Below are 23250 nucleotides of genomic sequence, written 5' to 3' on the forward strand. Positions count from 1 at the left end.
CGACAATGGATTGCAGCCGAAAATTCTTTGTTAACCGAGAAAATACGAAAGTTCTAATTGTTGCTACAAATTTATAGATCGGATTAAAAAAGTCGGAAATGTTAATATTAATGTGTTATAAATTTTTTAAAATAATAATGATAAATTTCGTCATTTAAGATATTTGCAATCTGTATTTAGATGTGAAGAATTTGACATTTGTAATTGATTTCTTGATGCTCATTTTTGTGTTTTTATTAAATCAATTGATATAAAAACAATATATACCCGTGTAAAACAATAAATGGACTATCTATACACAAAAGAAAGATATTTCGACAAAATAGAAATAAAGAAATTGTGATAAGGTTTTCATTTTAAATTATTTTCCAAATTTATACAGAGAAAGAAAATATTTCAATTATGTTAAAAAAAAAAAAATCAAAATATGTTCTATTAAAGTGTGCATTTTTACACTATTCGGAAACATTGTCCGCTTCGTGTGACTGAACTTCTTTTGGTCCATATTTCTGTCCTAAAGTTCTAGCTATGAAATTCCAGTATTCTTTTCTTACAGTATCGTGTTCTTCTGCTAGGGATTTACATAACTGAAATTACAACAAAAGAAGATTAGGATTCATATAGAATATTTATAACATACAAATAATTTTATTTTATAAATATATAAAAACAGAATAATCAAAATTAAAGTAATGAATTTTGTATTTTAAAAATATTAATACTTGTATGAATAATAAATGAATAGTTCTAAAATGTTGACTACAACAGACTCCCTACTGTATACCGTGCACCGGACTGGGTACCAAAGTGTCACTGAATTCAAATCTGTACTTATGCAACACAGATTTTTTCAGTATTGAATTTACCGTTTTGTACTCTATATTTTATTTAAGTGCCACATTTTTTATACATTTATATTATGGTTGAAAATTGATATTTATTTTATGATATTTATGCATTGATACATACGAGTCATTATTATAATAATTATGAAAAATTTAATTAAAACATCACCAAAACTTTATAACGACAATTTATATCTTACGACAGATTTTGATTTTGTTAAAGATTCCATTTTATCATTCAAACTTTGATTAAGTTTTGCTATGTAAATTATAACATAAATGATATTAAAAGACTGTTTACATCAACTGGCAGTTCTGAGCACCTGTAAATCTTCTGTATTGTATATATACGAGTCTCAAAAGTGTGCCTATGATTAAAAGGACAACATTCTTTCTACATATAAATAAGTTTAAAAAAATGTATTTAATTCTACTTAGATTTAAACTATAAAAAATGAAAATATATCTATTATATAAGCAAAATGTAGTGATTATATGAAGCACCTACTAAATGTATATCATTAGATTCCTTCATATTCAAGAAAATAGATTAGAACAGTGATCAACTACTACTTTATTTTAATATCTACAAATTGCATTGTCTTTACTTATACAAATCTATCACTATTGATTTCATTATTACTGATTCTTATGATTCTCATAAATATGAATAATGTTTCCATTTCCAACATTACTTGTAATCTATCACATGATTTGAAATTATTCAATATGTAATTTCAAATTTTTTAACTATTCATCAATAAGCACAACTTCTAAATAAAAAATTTTCTGATCACTAACTGCATATTTAACTAACGGCAATGATTTGTGAAAGGTACGAAACATATTAATAATTCATTCAATAAATTTTAGATACGTTTTTAAAAGAGGCAGGCACCAATCGTTCGGGTACTCGTTTGAAAATACATAGATATGAATCTATTGAAAAATAAAAAAATATATAAACTTACATCAAATGCTCTTTGTAATGTTGTGCTATCTTCTTCTCCGCCTAGAAGTTTTTCTTCTAAATAATCTATCATAAATGCCAATAAATAGGGAGAACGACATCCGTTTTTGTACAGTTCTTCGCAGAATTCGCACAAACCTTGATATTTCGTCAGACCTCGATCCTGTAATATCCTACGTAAATAAATGAAGTAATGAAAGAACACTATACTGCATGCTTGGTTTATATCAAGTCATTTAAACAAAAATTTATATTTATCTTTTCTTAAGAAACTTATTTCAATTATTATTAAATATAATTAACAAACAAAAATTTGATTTCAGAAAAAAATTAATTTTAAATAATTTCACTAGCAACACAGTAACTTAGTTGTATAACGAAAAAAGTCTCAGACAGATTTCAATGCAATTACACGAATAAATGTGTAGTCATTAGCAGTCTTACTTTTGTAACCACTAAAAAGGAGTTTGTAGGAAAATAAATTTGTCGTGTCCTTCCAATATGACATTTGGGAGAGGTCAAGAACCACTCTGAAGACAATTTTAAATGTTAGGGGCTGAAGGCCTAACGTTTTCATGTCCAATCTCGTCTTTTATGTAACTAACTCCATTCTCGAGATTAAGGAAAGACAGGTGGATGGATGGATGAGGTGAAAATTTATAGGTCTACAATTTTTTGAAATTGCAGCCCAATTAGCAGTGAATTTAAAAAATGTATATTTACGGAAATTTAAAGAACAAGTCGCAATCAAAAATAACAATAACTTAATTAATTTGAATAATGGAATGTTGCTGGATGACATTAGCATGATGTCATATAGAGGAAAAGTAAAAGTGTTACATAGTGTGAGATGATTGTAACTGTGATTGATGTAAGGTTACTAAGAAAAATCAAAACTGGTGCAGAGTACTGTACATCTATGTAAGTTTATTTGTTTTTTAAATTTTGTGTGTTTTAATAACTGTAAAATTAAAACAGTTTTTTATCATCTGTAGACTGAGGAAGGATTGGTATAAACATCGATCTGAAATGTGCATAAATAAGATCTACGAATTAAAATTGTCTTCCGAGTGGTTCTTGACCTCTGGTGAACGAAACTAAAAAGAAAATATAGTATTTTATTTAGTCACGTTAATTGATTACTGCAAATTTCAAAACTACATTAAGTGACATTTTCCTGTATTTTCATAGCCACCAAAATTTTTTAAATCTTTATATATAAAATGATTACTATATGTATTATAAAATTATTTGTATAACAGTAAACATCACAAAGTTTTATTTTTTTACATAAAAGTATCTATACATATAACATAATTTCTCTAGCAAAGGAAAAATAAACTTAATAATTCGCAGCCCTGACATCATTTTAAAACAACAGTTTGTATCAATTTCCTTCATAACCATCATGTAGTGTGTTTAAAAATATGTGACCGCACAACATCCTTTATTTAACAATTTATTACATTTGCCAAACTTACTACAAGCAAAGTTCATATCGATATAAACACATTCTCTGAATTAGGGACTAATTACAGTCAAACATTGGGTTACAAATGCCCGTGTTTACAAACAAAATTTTGAATGCCATATTTGCTCCGGTTGCCGTACAATAACTCGGTTTCTGAACAAGTTACATGGCAAGAGTCGGCCACTGGTGGTCAACTTCCTATACTTCCTATGTTAAAGAAAGTCGACAGCCCGACCAATTGACAACGGGACTACAGAGTCAGAAGTTAGAGGTGCCGAGATCGCCTCGCATTACAATATAAATTGTCGACGACGTTCCTATTTAAATTAGATTTCAATGCTCGTGTAGGAAAGATACTATTTCTGTTTTTTTGGTATGTGCCGCAGTTGAATCAAAATCAAATTCACGTAATATAAATGGCATTTAAGAAATTGCATTTAAATACACTTAAGTTAAATTAAATGACTAAAATTTATTAATATAATGTTATATATTATAATAATAATATTTAATATTTATTAATACTAGGTAGTCAGTTAATTAAAACTAAAATTAATTAATTAATTAAAATTTAATTCGAAGCAACTGAAACATAATATTTCAGAAAGTGTGGATAAAATACTTGTCTGTCGTGATTGATTTTGTGGCGACAGAACATTTTGCTTTTAATAATATATAGAATAAATATAGATATAGATAATATTATATTGCCTTTATAGGCATTTTTATGCATAAAATACAACTAAAAAGGTGTATACATATATGAAAAGGTTTTGTTTCGGGGTCAAGAACAAATTACTCCATTTAATATTGTTTCTTATGGGAGAATTTGTTTCAGTTGGAGAACAAATTGGTTTCTGAACAACATTTAGGAACACTAAGTACAACCAAACCTCAGTTTACGAACTTAATTTTCTGTACTATATTGAAATGCTCACAGTACAGTAGTTTAAATTGCTGGTATTTCTCAATTCATTTATGTGTCAGCTTTTGTTAAAGACAGTAGTAGATAACCCGCACATACCCTGCTCATTCCCCACCTTAAGGGGTACTCTTATAGCATTGCTAGCCCAACAGAGCTCATAACCCATTTGAAAGATGTTGCTTCCCCCAATATATCACAGTGTTGGACTTTAAGTTCCTCTACCCCTTTATTGAGCTTTCTCCAGCCTTTTGTGCACTTGGACATTCTATTTTGTATTGTTGATGATGACATTGCACCACTACATTCTTGAGATGGCCCACTTAATACACTATAATTCGTTTTTCCAGTTTAACGGTTTAGTCTTTACTACGGAAAGAGAGATCCCTATGGGCAGCCCTATCAGGGACCTATGTGAAATGGTAGTAAGACAGATGGAGAGCAAAGTCCTTCCACAGTTCCTCCCCAACATCCTTTTGTACAGGAGGTATATAGATGATATCATCATTTTTGGAGGACGGTGCCAGATTTGATGGTCTTTGTCAATACTATTAACGATAATCCCTACGGGTTGACCCTGAAAGCCAAACAATCAAACCCCTCAGAGGTCCACTTCCTGGACATTAATATTAAAGTGGAGGAGTCAAGCATCCACACCGATAGGGTCTTGTGACCCTTTTCCTTACTAGATTGCAGCATACAAGACTTTAATAAGGAGGGCTTTTATGCATTCTTCCACTCCTCAAGCACTTGCTGCCGAATTAATGTTTATACACTGCATAGCCTCCTCCTCCTCCTATGGGTACCCCAATGTTACCAGCATACACCTCCACAGTTGACACGCTGAGAGATAATCAACCCGAAGACAAAGAACGGGTTCCTATTACATTTAACCTGTACTTAAAATTGTTGTGTACCGAGATTGCCAAGAAATGCCTGGTTTGTGTCACATTCAGGAGATATCTGACTATTTTGGACATCCTCCGAATAGGAAGAAACCTCCTGACCCGAACTGATTCCCTGGCATTTACAGTGTCCCCATTAGGGACAATAGGCATGATAGGGACCAGGTTTACATCGGCTCAACTAAGCACTCGTTGGGAGTCAGATTACAGGAGCATCTCGCAGATATACAATATGCGAGAACTACCACAACCCTCGCTACATATGCCACCGATCTGGACATTGAGGCAAGGCTTATCTTCACTTTGCCCCCACTGAGTACCTAAGATGGTTGAAGGCTGTGCACATATTTAAATCTAGTTCATTCTCTACATGCATTAATTATGAGGAGGAGTTGGTTTTGTCGGCAGCCTGGCAGGCTCTGCTAGACATACGAATGCGCAAGTGCGACATAACTCTTTAAAAAAATTTCTCACGCGTCTGATTCGAACGATTGTGTTCCAAAGCTTTTACATTACATCGGACATCCAGCAACGAACACTCGAAGAAGAATTCTGGGGAGTTTGAAAACGTTCGTGGCAAATTTTTTGTTTTCTTTGAACACTGGTCATTGGTTCATAGGGTACATTGAAGACTATCATAATTAGTTAAGACATAATGACTATGTAATTTATTTATGCATTATAATAGCAGAAAAATATAAAAATAAATTAAAAAATTTTTCATACTTCTCCACAGACCAACAAAATCATACCAAAAATTCATAAATCTTTTCCTGTAAATTTTATGTTCATTGTTCTTAATAAACTTCATATTAGATATTCTGCATTCGAAAATTTCTTTAAATTTACATTTTTTTCATATATTAATTTTAACAATACTTACAAGGAGAGCCTACGGCTTTGGGGTAACGGATTTTGACAATCTTTGGTGTAGAAGTAGTACACCATGTGAGTGTACTACGTGTAAAATACTAAAGTACAATACTCAAATATAATCAAGAAAATCGAACTTAAAGTTTTTTAGCACTTTATATATAAATTATACGTACTTCTATTTGAGCGTCCTGTGGCAGAGTGGTAACGAGTCCGATTCATAAGCTTGAGTTCTCGGGTTCGATTCTCGCGTATAATTTTTTTTTAATTCATAAATACTTATAATGTATTTATTTATTTACTCATTCATTTCTTATTATTTATTTATTTTAATATATTATATAACTTAAGCCCATAACCCGAGAAAACTCGGGCAAGTTACATAGCGTTACATAAAACGCGGTCCTTAAAGGTTTTTTTTTTGAATTTTTGGAATGTTTTTTGTCTCCAAATTTTTTCAAAATTTTTTTCCTGCGCTAAAAAAATTTATCGCGATTTTAATGAGCCTTTGAAAAGGCTCGATTAAGGCTTAATTGTTTTTTAATGGGATTTTTTATCAAATTAATTCATCGTTCTAAAGTTCTAGCGCACGGATTTTCTTTCCTTAAAGTTATTTAAAGCTAGTTTCTGATGTCAAAAACGACCTCCGATAGTTTTTTAATTTTTTTAATTAATATATTTTATTATATATAAATTTAATTAATTAGATGGGGTCGGAAATCGCAATTAAAATTTCAATTTTTTAAAAATATTTAAAAATATAGGCCTAGCTAGTAGTCACCCTACTTTAAACCCTTGTCATCCCGAGACGTCTATGAGAATGTCCCGGGAAATCCAACTCCAGCTGTGTTCAAGGTCATCCAGATGTGTAAACAATGACTCATCGGTGTTAAATTTCACAGAAAGGCGAGACAAAGGAAAATAAAATTTGAAGATTTTTCTTCAAAATTAACGCATTTCTTTCGTTTTTTTTCAGTTTTTAAGTATTTTTTACGTTTAAATAAATTAATCTCAAAAATGTCTATGTCCTTAAGGAGTTAAACAAGTTCTCGTTTAAACATACCTTGCAATTGTAAAAAAGCAGCATTTATTTGTTGTTCTTGGTGTAGACAGAATTTTTGTTTTGAATGTTTTTATCATAAGTATCATTCACGATCATGTACATCTGACAATGCTATGTAATTATATAATATTGCTTCAATAAATTATATTCGTTTTTCTTGGTTATATTTGAGTTTTGCACTTTAGTATTTTACTTCACTATGCTGCTTTGATACATCACTGTATAAAGAGTTATCATCAACAGTTTTTTCGTCACAACATGAAGAACTTGCTTCTCTTGACGACATTTTTTAATTATAAAATAATTTTTCAAAATAAGTTTTACTACACAAATACGTCTATTCGTGTCGAAATTTAGAAACGAACTGTTAAAGAGTGAGTGAAAAAGAACTCTGATAGAAAAACGCTCCTAGTGAGAATTAGATCGGTCACCGTTAGTGATAACAATTAGATGGGAAAGTTGACACATAGGTGTCAAGAATGCGCCGTTATTGTCAACAAAAGTATAAAAATATTAGACTTGGAATAGTAGAAATTAAATTAAAATAAATAAATAATAAGAAATGAATGAGTAAATAAATAAATACATTATAAGTATTTATGAATTAAAAAAAAAATTATACGCGAGAATCGAACCCGAGAACTCAAGCTTATGAATCAGACTCGTTACCACTCTGCCACAGGACGCTCGAATAGAAATACGTATAATTTATATATAAAGTGCTAACAAAAGTTTAAGTTCGATTTTCTTGATTATATTTGAGTATTGCACTTTAGTATTTTACAGGTAGTACACTCACATGGTGTACTACCTCTAAACCAAAGATCATCAAAATCCGTTACCCCAAAGCCGTAGGCTCTCCTTGTTAGCAATTTTATAACAACTTAATGTTTTTAATATAAAGGTCTACATATAAACTTACCCCCTAAGATAATTCCATGCACTCTCATTATGAGGAACCTTCTTAATACAATCTAAAGTATATCTATCAAAAATAAATAAATAACCATTAGAAGCGTAATTATTTTTTTAATTTTAAATTTTAAAATCAATTATCAAGTAAGTTTATAAAATTCAGACCATCACAAAACAAGAAATTCAGTTTTAATACTTGTATTAATTATTATTTTGAATAAAAAATATAATTAAACCCTTTAAACTGGGCCAAAAATGTTTTTTCTACGATTAAAGTTATTGCTGGAAAAATACAAAAGACGTGTTTTTGCGACTATTAAAATGACTTACATTACTATATTTAACTTGAGAAAAACTTGAAGAAAATAAAAATACAAATACTAAGCGTATTTTATTAAATATATATACAGTGGAAACTCGATGAGACCAGCATTCTTTTGGATAATCTAGAAAACTTGATTATTTTTCTGTTTTGAGTACATCAAGCACTGTGCATTTAAAGTTTCATGAATAATAAAGCAATTACTGTAGTTGAAAGTAAATTAAATTACTCAAAATCTGATATAGATTTGTTAATCAACAGATAACATATTAACTTCCAGTTACATACAGAGAAAGCTCTCCATATATTATACACTCTAATATGTACTGTACAATGCTATATGTTCTAGATTTTTCTGTTTTTGAAAACCATTTCGGGTAATTGTATTTGTAGACTAATGAAGGGTTTGTAACAATAAACTCAAAATGAACATTTGAAACATGACTTATAAAAACACTTCTGATCTAATGCTGTTCGTAAGAAGTAATAAAAGGAATGATTTATTCAATTTTAATAATCTAAAAAAAAAAGAAGATACTCATTATAATGACATTAAAAAAAAAATCCAGCAATGAGTTGCTTAATTTTCTTGGCAACATTTAAAACTGCACTTGTGGCACCATCTGTTAAGATATTTTTTTATTATAAACTTTTCATAGTTTTAATTATTATAAAATGGCAAAAGACTTAATTTTGATAGTAGAGACGAGTTTTATAAAAATTTGTAAATGCTAATAACCAGTAAAATCTTCATTAAGTCCAACCCTACTCAAGATATGACACACAATCCCCCTTTATCTCTCCACCCCCTCGACCTTTAACCACCAAAATTTAAGAGATTGATCCCCCTAATACACAAACCTTCCCGCAAAATTTCAGATAACAGGCACAGGAGTTATTAAGCTTCGAAGAGGATGAACAAAATTGCCCTCCCCCACACATACAGAAAAAACATCCATTTTTTTTTATTTCTTGATGTTTCAAGGTCCAGAGTCCAAAAAAACATAAAAATCTTAGGGGTTATTTTTTGACCAATCCCCATATTTTCCTTCTGTTATGTATGTTACCGGCAAAGTTTGAAATCCGGCATTCTATAGAATGCCTAGGCATTGTATATAATGCCTAAAACTAGCCGGCAATCTATGAAACGATTTATATTTTACAGATTTCCTAGGCATTCTATAGAATGCCAAATGAGAAACCGGCAAAGTATGAAATACATCTCCGTTTCGTTTCAAATATCACGTGGCAAGGCACGTGACTTTTAACGAGCGGCTCAGGCTTAGAATTTGTCAGTTGCACTTTGCGGTTTGTTCGGGAGTGTCAAAATACGCAATTTTACTTAAATTTGTTCAACAAAAAATTAGTTTTTTACTGTGGTCCATGAAAATGGAGGAGCAAGCTGTAGTGTTGGAGAAGGTGTCATGGTCTATAGACATGAAACAACGATTCGACGATGAACTGTGCAAAATTCGAGTTAATGCTGCAAAAAACAGTATTTTCTTAACCGAAACTACTTACCAGAAGTTAATAAATGATGTACAAAAAGCCAAAATGACTACTAAGAAGGAACCCAGGGACTATTGGTTGCTGAATCGCTATGATGTGATGATTGTAGAAAACAAAAGTAAACTCATTTATCCTGTTAAAGAAGGCGTCAGTACTATACAGTATTACGTCACGGACTCAGAGTTATTTCACGTACTTCATGAAGCTCATTTGGCTATTGGACACGGAGGACGTGATAGAATGTTGAAAGAACTTTCAATCAAATACAAAAATGTTACACGTCATGATATTGAACTGTACATCCACCTTTGTGAACCTTGCCAGAAAAAACAGAAAGGTATTAAAAAGGGCATTGTTGTGAAACCTATGATTTTTTCCGAATTTAATTCCCGTTGTCAAGTAGATCTTATTGACTTTCAGTCTCAGCCAGATAGAGAATACAAATTTATTATGGTGTACCAAGATCATCTCACAAAATTTGTGATTCTTAAGTCTCTAACGTCGAAAAGAGCTGAAGAAGTAGCCTACAACCTAGTGGACATATTCTCGTTGCTTGGAGCGCCGTCTATATTACAGTCTGACAATGGTAGGGAATTTGCGAATAATGTGGTGACCAGCTTGAAGGAGTTTTGGCCAGCACTGAAGATCGTCCATGGGAAGCCTCGCCATTCACAAAGCCAGGGTAGTGTCGAAAGAGCTAATCAAGATATCGAAAATATGCTCTGTACTTGGATGCAGGACAACAAATCTGACCGCTGGAGTGAAGGACTACGTTTCGTTCAATTTATGAAAAATAGAGCTTATCATTCTGGGATCAAAAGAACACCATACGAAGCTCTTTTTGGCTGCAAACCTAAAGTAGGGCTTTCTTTTCTACCAGAATTAAAAGACATAAATACAGAGGAGCAGCTAGAAAAAGTAATAGAAAGCGTCAAAACAATGGAAAAAGGTGAAACTAATCAGATTACGCAAGATGAGATTATAGTCGTTAGTGGAGTAAACCAACACGATGAAGACATGCTTACTGAAGAGATTTCCGTTTCTGATACCTGTTGTGTGTGTTTAAAGGAAACAAGTGATGCACTTGCATGCAAAAAATGTCGTCAAAAAATTCATACCTTCTGTGGCCATGCTAGTAAAGATGATGAAATGGATATTTTGTGCACCCTTTGTTTCAAAACTGAAAATGCTATTGAAGGTAAAATAAATTCTAAAATCAATCTGGAAATACAAGCCAAAAAATGAAAATAAATTCGGAAAAAAAATTTCCCACTGCTTCTTTGGGAACTACTGTGCGAGTTCCTATTCCTGACGTCGACAAGGGGCGAGGTGATTCGCGCAATATATTGGCAATTGTAATGAGTGTGACAGAGGATGGTTTCTACCGACTTGGAACTTCTGAAGGAATTTTAAAACAAGTATATGCGAGATCACAATTCACTCCATGCCCCAAGAACTTGCTTAGAATTGAAGATATTCCTGACCATGAAATTCCTCTCCGGTCAGTTGCAATTGCTCAGTCCAGTGGAAGCGGCCAAGGATTCGTCAAATGTATGTGTAAAACAAAGTGCCAAAATATGAAATGTCTTTGCGTGAAAAATGTAATGAAATGTAATTCAAAATGTCATTCAAGCCTACCATGTTGCAACAAGTAGGTTAATTGTAATTTTTTATATGAAAATTTTGTTTCCCTTAATAAGAAAGGCATAAATTTTGTTTTGTACAACTTTCATTTTTCTTTACGTATTTTGAATAAATTTTTTTAATGGCACTCTCATTATTTTTTCAGAATAACATTTGTATTTTTGAGGAATGCACGTCATTTATATAATAGCCTTATCAGAACCTTTTTTCATACTTTGCCTAAATAGCATTTGTCATTCTATAGAATGCCTAGGTATTATATACAATGCCTAGGGAAAGTATGTAATAATTCTCATATTTCATAGATTGCCTAAAAATGCTAGGCATTATATACAATGCCTAGGTATTCTATAGAATGCCAGCTTTTCATACTTTGCCGGTAACATATATAACAATCCCAGGGAAGTAATAATATACAATAAACATTGTTATATATATATAAACTAAATATTTTTGTAAAGATTACTTTATCTGAACAAAATATTTACAAATATTGAATAAACAATCACCAGTCAAAATTTATTAATTATTGATCACAACAGAGACACATTAAAAATTTAAACTTCAATATATCAGACTTTGAAATTTTCTTAACTTTCACCAGTCCTTTTGCCAAACTGAATTTATTTAACTGCATGTGGCCTACGTATATTTGTAATCTTTTCTAATTCATAGCTGCTGTATAAAGTAAAACACCCAAACAACCTTAAAATGCAACAACACTTTAAAATTAAAAACAATAAATAGTGTAAATAATGAAATAAAATTTGCTGTAGCAAATGAAGAAAATAATAGGTATAAGAAAATAATATTTAGATGTACTAATAACTACCGTGTTTCCCCGAAAATAAGACAGTGTCTTATATTAATTTTTGCTCTGAAAAATGTGCTAGGTCTTATTTTTTCCAGGAAGAAGAATTCACATTTATTATTGAACAAAAAAATTCCCAAGTCGAACTTAGACGAGAGTGACGTATATCCGGTGTGTCGAACTGTCGCCTTTTTATAGCGTCAACATCAAACTCGCTGACCAATTAGTGCTTATTGAACCGTAGCACTATGCAAATGTCATGTAGCGTGATTCCCGGCCGACCAATTAGCCATCACCAGCCGTAACGTTATGCAAATCTGTGATTCCCAAGCCATAGTCTTATGCAAATCATGCCATGTGGCGTAATTGTCTGCTGACCAATCAGTGGCTGTACTTTCAAAAAGCCAACGGCCACTTTCAACCATCTGTCGATGACCGTTATGACTAAAAACAATTTCGCTAGGTCTTACTTTCAGGGGGAGGTCTTATATTTCGCAATTCAGCAAAATCTGTGCTAGGTCTTATTTTCTGCGGATGTCTTATTTTCGGGGAAACACGGTATAAAAAACAGCAATATAAGTATTAAAAAACATGGAAAAAAACAGTGAGGACAATAAAGTAATACATTATAAATCAAAAATACCAATGCATGTCAAAAAGAATACATTCAATATGTTTATGAAGAAAATCATTGAAAGAACATCCGATCCGAAGGATCAAGAAAAAGAAATAACGTCGTAAAAACGTATTTACTTAATGGGTATAGCATAAAAATCATTAATAGTTAATTAAAAAAACATCCAAAATTCTAAGCCGAATGGAGAAAATACCAAGGATATGAAATTTGTTAAAATGATACAGTAGAGCGTCGTTTATCTGAATCAATTGGGGACTGGGGTTGTTCAAATAACTAATTTTTCGGATAACCGATTATGTGCGAAAAAATATATTAACCTATCCCGTGTTGAAATTTTTCTCCATTGCGTGTCGCTTTGCATTGAATTTTCGTCGATGTTAAGCCTAACGTAAACTTTTTAAAATAATAATCGTGACTATTGTATCGTTAAAAATGATTCTTTATGTTTTACAAACGAAATAAATACATTGAAAAATATAAAAAACAAATAAAAATGATACTTTAGGCCGACTGGAATTCTTTTGGACAACCGACTTTCGGATAAACGATGCTCTACTGTATATGTAAATGGTTTATTTGAAAAAACAAAATTAGGGAAAGTAGTATTCTATTAGTACCAGCATAATTAATTAGCCAAAAAAATAAAAAATATAGAAATTGAATCAAAGATGAGAATATGGAACAGAAGCAATATTGTATATAAGCTGGAGTGCGGTTGCACCGATCCCCACATTTATATAGGGGAATTCAAGAGGAATTCCAAACAAGATTCACGGAAAACATTTGAGCAATAAAAAGTAATGACGATAGATCTGTGGTCACTAAACACTGTAACCAAAGTGGATGCGAAATAATAAAAGAAAATACTAAAGTTAAAAAACGCAAAGAAAATGTTTAAAAGAAAACTATTCAAACATTTAACAGATAAAACTTAACATTATACAGATAAATCAATACAATTTAAAAAATAATAATAATAAAACTCATCTCTAGCTTCAAAATTAAACTTTTGCCATTTTATAATAATTAATCAATATAAAAAATTTTTAAATAAAATATCATAATAGATAGTGTCACCACAATTTTGAATGTTGTTGCCAGGAAAGTTACGCAACTTGTTGATCGATTTTTACTTTCCCTCTGTTATGTAGATTTTTACATTTTTTAACTTGTCATTGCACATAAAAACCTAAAAACTTATTTACATTATCATTCATTAAATAGACAATAGTGTTGTAGACATAAAAAAATTGCACAAGCAAAAATAATAAATAAAAGAATCCACAAAAGCAATGCAAATGCCAAAAATATTAAAAATTAATATACAGTAATACCCTGAACTTACACAATAGGTGGGACTGAGCGATAACCGCGTAAGTCGAATTCGCGTAAGTCAGGGTATAATTTCCCAATTTGTGTAAAATCCAAGTCGGATGTATGTAAGCTAATAAATGTTCTCGTTAATCTTATCTCGTCTTTTGATTCGTTTACAGTTACAAGAAATCACCACATACAGTCTCTCGAGTCTCCGTAGATATAACAAACACAGAAATAAATAACACAAAATAAATTGTAGCTATGTGTCGATTCCGCACGACACGTCCGAACATGTAAGCTGAACAATAGTATGGGGGGGGAGTGAGTAATCAAGAGTTGCATGGCGCTCAAACAAAAGAGGAATCGATGAGATTTGAAACCCGTACTCTGGGTTTGCGTAAGTCGAGGTATTACTGTAATTGAAAAATACTATATCAAGGAAGCAATGAAATACACTGAAATACAGGAATATAATACAGGCATTCCTGTATTTCAGTGCTTCCTTGGATCCTTAATGCTCTGAAATACATTTTATGGTATTTCAGAACATTAAGGTTGCGTTCTTTTATTCCTCCATGTAACTCTGCGTGAGTGACACCCGTTTAAAAATTCCTGCAGAATGCGTTCCTAAATTCCGGTCAGAATGTGTGCCGTTGAACGGCAAAAACAGCCGCTTGTAGCAGTAGTTTGCGGTGGAAAACACCATGGCGTCCTCCATGGCTCAGATAGTTTCCTTTTGGGGTCCATTAAGTGGTTTTATGAATGAAAATTTAGAGGTTGTGAAAGCGCAAGTTAGTGCACGCAGTGATGTAAGTGTCTTTTCGAATTTTTTTTTGTGGCTATTTTGAATGCTCTTTCAACAAATAATCCATTTTATGGTTAAATTTTACAATTGGGGCTCTTCTTTTGCCTTTAAAAGCTCACATTTTAGAATTATAGATTCCTCAATCACGAGATTATCGATAGTGCGAGCGCTGCCATCTTACTTTCTTTCATTGTCGTTCCTAAATGCCTACAAACAGCAGCGCACTCCCGTAGTAGCGGAGACGCAGAGCGATTGCTATTAACAAATGCACCCTAAGAATTCAAATTTTAGATTTTCAGAACAATAATAAATAAATAATCTTAAAAATCTTTTAGTTAATTCCAATATACTAATTAAGATAATCTTACTTGACTTCATTCTCTAAAACATTTTCGGGAAATTTTGTTGTGTGACTAATAACAAAGTAACGTTGATTCCATGCCGAATTGTTTCTCACATCCTCAGCCAATAATCTGTTAACAAAGTCTAACTCGTTGTCCCATAATCCATATTCTTGTAGGACCCATTGCCTTTATAAATAGTATTTTTGAAACATAAGACAAGGAAGAATGAAACAATTCTATTTATATATATTTTATATGTAAAAAAGAAATTATTTTACTCACCTATGTTGCCAAGCATGATAGTTTTTTGCATCCAAATTTAAAATAATTTCAGTGAACTGTTTTTCTTGACTAGGGTCATGACTCCATTTTACTAATACTTGTCTGTGATGCCTATAAAGATATAAAAAAATTAATAATCTAAAAACTAAAATAGTACATATTAAACTCTAATTATCAAAGTACATAAATAGTAATGTACTGTAGCCATTTTCATGATAATTATTGATTCCAAGTGTGTTAAATATTTCTGCTTCTCATATCAAACCTGTAAACTAATGTCTTTGGAAAAATCTTTAGAAAAACCATGCACGAAGTAACTGGTTAATCATATCATATAGCATGTCGTCTTGGCATTTATCATCTCTAAAAAAAGAACCCATACCACTTTCCAAGAACTGCACATTTTGAGTGCTTTTATACAAAAAATCTTAATTAGACACCAACCAAATGCTGAAATTCTAATGGGCTAGTTTAAGGCTAATTACTAAATGGGTGCTGGATGTGTCCCCAGCTGGCGTTGTAATAATCATCGATGGTTATAACGTTAGCTTACATATGCTGGAGGTCCAGATTGCGTAACTGGCAACGCATCTGCACGGTAAGCAGGAGTTGTGGGTTCGAGTCCCGCTCCGGGCCGATTTTTTCTCCCAGCGGTTCTAAATTATTTTAATTAATTAATTTATTTATAATTATTAATGTTACTACATGATAATAATTAATCAATATAAAAAATTTTTAAATAAAATATCATAATAGATAGTGTCACCACAATTTTGAATGTTGTTGCCAGGAAAGTTACGCAACTTGTTGATCGATTTTTACTTTCCCTCTGTTATGTAGATTTTTACATTTTTTAACTTGTCATTGCNATTTATAATTATTAATGTTAATACAAGATGGCGCCTAACGCTTACCTCTAGAGCCAAATTGGTTACGTAATTCATTTAGTAATCAGCCTTAAACTAGCCCATTAGAATTTCGGCATTTTCTTGGTGTCTAGTTTTATAATATATCGGGTCTAGTGATGTTGTTTATAAAAAATCTTAACTCCAGACCTACCCAGTGCATTAATAACTCCAATGAGTTTAATACGTTGGCTTATTGGTTTGCCAGCAAACTAGATCCTGGGTTAATGGAATTTCAAACGGAAAATGAAATTCCGTTAACACAGTGCAAAATGGTGATTTGAAAACAACAGTGTTTAAGAACTGGACTGGTATACACAGACTCCTTATCTCAACCCAATTAAACATCTTTCAGATAAATTTGAGTGCAAACTAAGAGCCAGACTATATCATCCAACATTAGCGAATAATCTCATTACTGCTCTTCTGGAAGAATGGTGCCAAATTACTGACTACTATTGGTTTTCCACCAATAGTTGTCAGGCTTCATGATAGGCAGAGGTTGTCAACACTGCAAAGAATGAGCCAACAAAATAGTGGTTACCAATATAATTTTATTTTTTTATTATAGGTGTTCTATTACTTTTGTCATAGTGTGTATGTACCAAATACAGTATAAATACTTTTTCAAATGTATTTATTTGTCTACATCTATTTTTGACTTTTCTTTTCATTATATACAATTCCACTGGTCCAAACAATCACATTAATTCAGATTAGTGAGAATGCACTTCATACATTGTACAGTAATTTATAAATAAATAAATATTTTCTATAATGTTTAAACAGATAATGATTTTTGTGCTGAAATGACAATACAATTATCACATTAATAATCTGTTATCAGACTCCCTAATTTATTATTATTACGGTATTATAAACACATTTTCCTGTTTTGCAATAATGAAATTATTAGTAAAACGTTAAAGTTTATTTAAAACTAATGAAATTATAAATGATACAGTAATAAAGTTATAAAAAAAGATTTCATAATAATTTTTTGCAAAAAAACAAGAAATTAATTAAAGAAATAAGGAAAATTACAATCAATATTTTTATAGAAAGCAAATGTAATTCTAAAATGGACATTTTACAGTTTGGGCAACAATCTATGTTTTTAAGTACGAAACGTTATTCAATTAATCGTATCTTTCTTTATTATTGACAATAATAAACAGCAGATTATCCGTTACAGATTGACCATCCCCAATCCAGCACTAATTTTTACAAGAGATATTTGATAACTAACTGTTGCACAAACTGTTTTTGAGCATTTTCAAACACTGGTAAGGCATTTCTACTTCTCTTTTGTTCATTTTTATTATAACTTGCCAACAATTAGCCCCAATTATGGCTTCAATGACTACAGAAAGTACTACTTGTGATTTGAAACGCAAACACCACATTGTCTATAACAGACAAGATAGAACTTCTGAAAAAACTTGACAGCTGTATGTTTATGCATAACATGAATGAAGCATTGGCTCATCTACAGTTTATGAAATAAAGAAATAGTGAGAAGAATTACTCAAGTTCTTTGCTGATAGTTTTCCCGTATTAACCGTCATATACTGATTTACAGAGTATTTTAAAGGTAGGATGAAATGGTTAACTGTTAGGTTAAGTGTATTCTAACCTAACTATCAGTAATCCGGCAAAATCACTTACTCGGCATAAGACAGGTTCCAAAGATGCCGGATTAGCGAAGATCAACCTGTATTTTCTGCTTACTTCTCTGTCTATATTTATATATTTTTATACTATTATCTTCTAATGTAAAATATTTTAACAACAAATTTTAAGAATTCTACAATAATAAAATTATTTATTACTGTTGTTATTACATAGCTTAATTTTTTTATAATAACAAGAAAATTCTTTTATGAATGAAAACATCTCAAAACTTACCAAACTTGATAATTTTTTGGGTTATCTTCAATGATACTTTGTATATAGTTTAGTTCCTTTTTGAGATCTTTGTTAAGCGCTTTCAACAAAACACGTCGAAAATTCCTGCGTTAAACAAAAAACACAAGATTAAATTGTTTAAATTAAGTGGTTAAATTCATTTCTTATAAAAGTTTGCTTTCATTATATTTGTAATAAATAAATACAGATTTCTCTTTCTTAATAATTATTACGAATAAAAAAAAAAATCTTAATTATTAATACATGAAATTTGTCAAAGAAATATTTACCAGACAGTGTAATTGGACGAATTCAAATTCACAGCATCGGTAGTAAGGTTAAAAGCTCTTTCGCTATGTTCATTGCTTGCCAAGACCGCACGGAAATAATCAAATACGTCCTTGACTGTAAAAGGGACAAACGTTATATCTCTTTCATTAAAATAATGTTTGTTAAACTATAAAAATATTCATAAAAAAATATAATAATCAAAATGTAACAGATCAACAAATAACATTAATAATTAAAATCATTAATTTTTTTCAAGATAATAATATCCAGGAATATTTTTCAAGAATTCTCATATTATACAAAATGAAAGCTTCATATAAGAATATTATGATATTGTGTGAATTTATAAAAATAAAAACTAACTTTAGACTAATAAAAAGACAGTTAAATACTAGTAAATACACTACTGTTGAATCAAAAACATCTACAGTATATACTACTAGAAGCCATTTAAAGTAACAAAACTATTCAAAAGAAATGTACAGAATCATTTTTGTTTCTGCCAAACAAATAATCAAAATATCTAAAAATACATTGTTACAATTATTTCAAACATTGTTTTTTAATTTTCAACTCTAATAATCATTTGTTTTGACCAATCTGAAGTTAAATCTGAAGTTTGGCCAGCTTCCAGATCACGCATTTATTTCTTAAGTTCGGTTAAGTTTTCTTTCTAAAAACGGTAACAATAGAAAAAATAGAATAAGTAAATCACAAATTAAAAAGAATTTCAATCTACAGCACTTTATAATGTTTAATTTATTTTGGGTTTTTCAGACCGATTAAATAAAAATTCCATTCTAGTTTGATTTAAGTTTTCTACCGTATATTATCTAGTACGATCCGAAATCGCTACTAATATAAACACAATCGTCGCGTGTGTATGAATTTCTTCTAACTCCTGCAATTTTTGTCCAATCCAGATGAAATTTTGGTTATATTCGTTTTATGTTCCGACAGAAAGTATAGGCTACTTATTTTGTGGAAATATTAGCTATAGAATAAACATTTTATTGATTTTGGATCGGTGATTGCACTTACGTTGCAGTGACGTCGGTGACCACATGATGTTCGTGCTTGACGAGGGAATTTCCCTTAAGTTGCATTTTTAAATATTTTAGAAAATGGCATATTTTAAACATACTTCATCATATTTCCGATTTAAACTTAAAAAAAAGGTCTTATCGTGTCACTTCTATAACAAATTTAAAAAAAAATCTTTCCATAGTGACTAGGTGACATTCTAGTATCCAATCGAAAGTAACGACCTAATGAGTCCATTATTTAGAAAGTGTTATTGCTCATCTAACTAACATACACACAATTTATTTTTCTTTTATCAACGTGGAATTAAGGAATGGTTTTATCAAGGGCTACAGAAACAGCATCATAGCATCAACCATCAAAATAATACTAAAGTGTCTATTACTAAAGGTAGACAGCAAGGAAATCTTTTAAAAGACAATAGTGTTTTTACTCAGAATGTATTGTATATAGTAATTTTATAAAAAATCTCCACTTTCTCATAAAAAGTATTCTGTCATGCTTGATGGGGGGAATTTCTTGTAAAATATATTTGTTGAGAGGAATAACTATATCCAAGGCAACTGATTACATTATTCATTGAAACCTACTTTTGTTACAAGAAGTTATAACTTGACATTGATATTTGAAGACAATATCATTTATTGAGAAAATAATAGTCATTTATAAGGTAGATAAAAGTAAGCAAAAAAACAAAATCTATATATTATTTGCTACAATGAAAATAAATGAATCATTTTCTATTTTTATCAGTGAACAATATAAAAAAATTAAATCTATAAAAGACTATTACAATGGTGGGCAAATGTGGCTCTCAGAGCCGCTTGCAGCTCTTACTCGAGTTAAGCGCAGCTTCCACTGAGATACATTTTACTTTTATATCAGAATTTTTTTAATTACACAAACATTTTAATATGATAGAACTTTTTATTGAACATTTTTATTACTTTTTTTAATACAAATTTGATGCAAGCTTTCTAAAGACATATGTACAGTTTAAGGAAATTATTGCTTTTAATTATTCTAAATTGTTTTTACTCTTATTTTATTTTAAGAAGCCCAGTTTCTTCGGAAATTTGTTGCGCCATTTATGAATCTTTTGAAACAAAAATTAATATTTAGACATTTTAATTTTAGTTTTTTATTTATACAACCTCAGAAAATATCAAAATATGAACAAGAAAATAGACGCTTTCAGAAAGAATGGGTAGAAAAATTTGCTTTTATTGACAATACAGGTATACCTCGCCTTACATTGGTAATTTGTTTCAGGAGAGGCAACTTTGTTTACTTGACTCCAAATTTACCTGTCACTATGCTAAACCACAAATAACCATTCTCAGTTCTGTATTTTATTTATAAATGCATTTTTAATAATACAGTAGAGCCTCGAAAATTCGGCCTAATATGGACCGAAGGGTGGCCGAGTTTGTGAAAAAGCCGGGTTATCGGGAATGGGGTTAAAAAAATAAGTACGAGTGTTTCCTCAGAAAATACTGTACTGTACTTATATGTATTGTTTACTTGAGAATACAACAGAGAATAAACTGCCCAAATACCCTTAAACAAAGGAAAAGTATGTCCTTTATGAAGGTATAGAGCCTTTACTACATAAAAATGAAAATTAATGAATACACTGTGTACAGTAATTTACCTGATAAGACAGACCTCAGAAAAATACTTTATGAGGCATAAAGCTGTCTTTATCATGAAAATTAATTAACTAAGGATTTTTTTGCTCTGCCAGGGTGTGGCTGAGTTATCCGGAGTGCCGGGTTATCGAGTGCCGAGTTTCCGAGGCTCTACTGTATATGGTTAATAAAGATCTATTTTAATCTTACAAACAAATAAATTTTAGTTTTTAATATAGTACAGAAAAAAAAGTAATCTAAATTTATGAATACATGTGCGTACATACTTGTAAATATATGTGTTTACAATTTGGCGATGTTTACAGTATACCGCAGACTCTTTATTTGTGAATGTGGTTTGCTCTAACACATTTAACCTTACAAAATCACCTTATTTTATAATAACAAATACAGTTATTAAAATTACTTTGCGATAGTAGAAAATAAACTAATTTATGTTAAATTTACCAATATCGAGTGGGGCTGATGACGATGCCAAACAGTAGATATTGGAACTACTGTGGAAAATGCCAATGATTGAGCTCTTAAAGACAGCTAAATAAGATGACAATAACAAACAGTCACAGATTTGTGGCAGACAGACATAAAGTCAAATAAAATGATTTAAACTTGATTTTTATTTTTCCATATATATTTTTTTTAAACAAATGACGTATAATTGAGAACGACTTAACTCAAAACAACGTAACCCAAGATATACCTGTAATGGAAAGTCAGGTCTTATTTGTAAAGTTACAATTGCAAACTACAAAGTAAGAAATTCACATTGATATTACGAAGTAAGTCATCCCCACTTTTCAACTCAATATCCACTCAATTCAAAATTGCAAACAGAGAAACATAAGTCATTGCAATCAGGTCTTCATAAGCAACAAGGACTCTCTTCTTCTTTTAGTCACAAAGATGATGTTGTCAACAAAGCAAGTTTTTTGATAGCTTGGAATATTGCTCATGCCAAACATCCATATGGAGAAGGAGAATTTATTAAAAGAAACTTGGAAGAAGTGATTAAAGTTTTGGATCCAGATAATACAAAACTGCATAAATTGATTTCAGAAGTTTCTATGTGGCGCCGTACAACCGAGCACTGTATTAGCGAAATTAGTAAAAATGTTGAAAATAATTTGATGCGTGATTTGAAAAATTGTACAGCATTCAGTTTAGATCTGGACGAATCTACAGATATCCGGAATGATTCACAATTGGCCGTTTTTTGTCTGCTATGTATCTGCAGACATAAATATGAAGGAAGAAATGTTAGACCTACTAACTCTTATTGAAACAACTCACGGTATCAATGTCAAAAATGTGCTTGATGAGGTAATAAACAGGTTTGAATTGCCTCGTAATAAATTTGTAAGTGTTGCGACTGATGGAGTCACTGCAATGACAGGGGACCTAGGTCTTATTTATCTTTTAAACAACAATCCTAAAATTCCACATTTTGTAGCTCTTCACTGCATAATTCACCATAGTGAAGTACAGTAGAACCTCGATTATCCGGATTGTTCAAAATAAACAAAAATTTTACGAATTTGCTGATTTGCACTTGGCGAATTACGACAATGTTCATGTACGTGATGGAATGCATAACTTTTTTTGTTTCAACAGCATCTCACCCAGCACAGTGGTCGTAAACTCTTAAATATATTTTACGTCGTAATAAAAATATAACTTGACATACGTATTTATAAATAATTTATATTCAAATTACATCATTTCTATGACCAAGGGCAACGTGGGCCACTGCCTATGCCTCGCGGTCCGAAGGGCCTCGCACCTTGAAGGTTTATGCATTACTTAAAAGCCGTGAAC

At 31.0% G+C, this 23250-nt stretch overlaps 2 protein-coding genes across 2 annotated transcripts in view; one reads left to right on the forward strand and one right to left on the reverse strand.

The window, feature by feature from the left end:
• Positions 1 to 204: 204 nt before the first annotated feature.
• Positions 205 to 23250, reverse strand: part of LOC111626239 (protein farnesyltransferase/geranylgeranyltransferase type-1 subunit alpha-like) — a 37768-nt gene continuing 14722 nt past the window's right edge. The window contains exons 2-8 of the mRNA XM_023369549.1: positions 18739 to 18853; positions 18449 to 18553; positions 15636 to 15746; positions 15378 to 15539; positions 7972 to 8034; positions 1817 to 1988; positions 205 to 587 (exon numbers count right to left, since the gene is read on the reverse strand). Coding sequence (XP_023225317.1) covers positions 456 to 587; positions 1817 to 1988; positions 7972 to 8034; positions 15378 to 15539; positions 15636 to 15746; positions 18449 to 18553; positions 18739 to 18853 — 860 coding nt within the window. The 3' untranslated portion in view covers positions 205 to 455. The remainder of the gene's footprint in view (positions 588 to 1816; positions 1989 to 7971; positions 8035 to 15377; positions 15540 to 15635; positions 15747 to 18448; positions 18554 to 18738; positions 18854 to 23250) is intronic.
• Positions 9330 to 11188, forward strand: LOC111626236 (KRAB-A domain-containing protein 2-like). Its single transcript, XM_023369546.1, has one exon. The coding sequence runs from the start codon at positions 9670 to 9672 to the stop codon at positions 11038 to 11040; it is 1371 nt and encodes a 456-aa protein (XP_023225314.1). The 5' UTR covers positions 9330 to 9669; the 3' UTR covers positions 11041 to 11188.

The sequence above is a fragment of the Centruroides sculpturatus genome, unplaced genomic scaffold (assembly GCF_000671375.1).
Source record: "Centruroides sculpturatus isolate CEXI.00-Female unplaced genomic scaffold, Cexi_2.0 scaffold410, whole genome shotgun sequence".
NCBI classification, from domain to species: Eukaryota; Metazoa; Arthropoda; class Arachnida; order Scorpiones; family Buthidae; genus Centruroides; species Centruroides sculpturatus.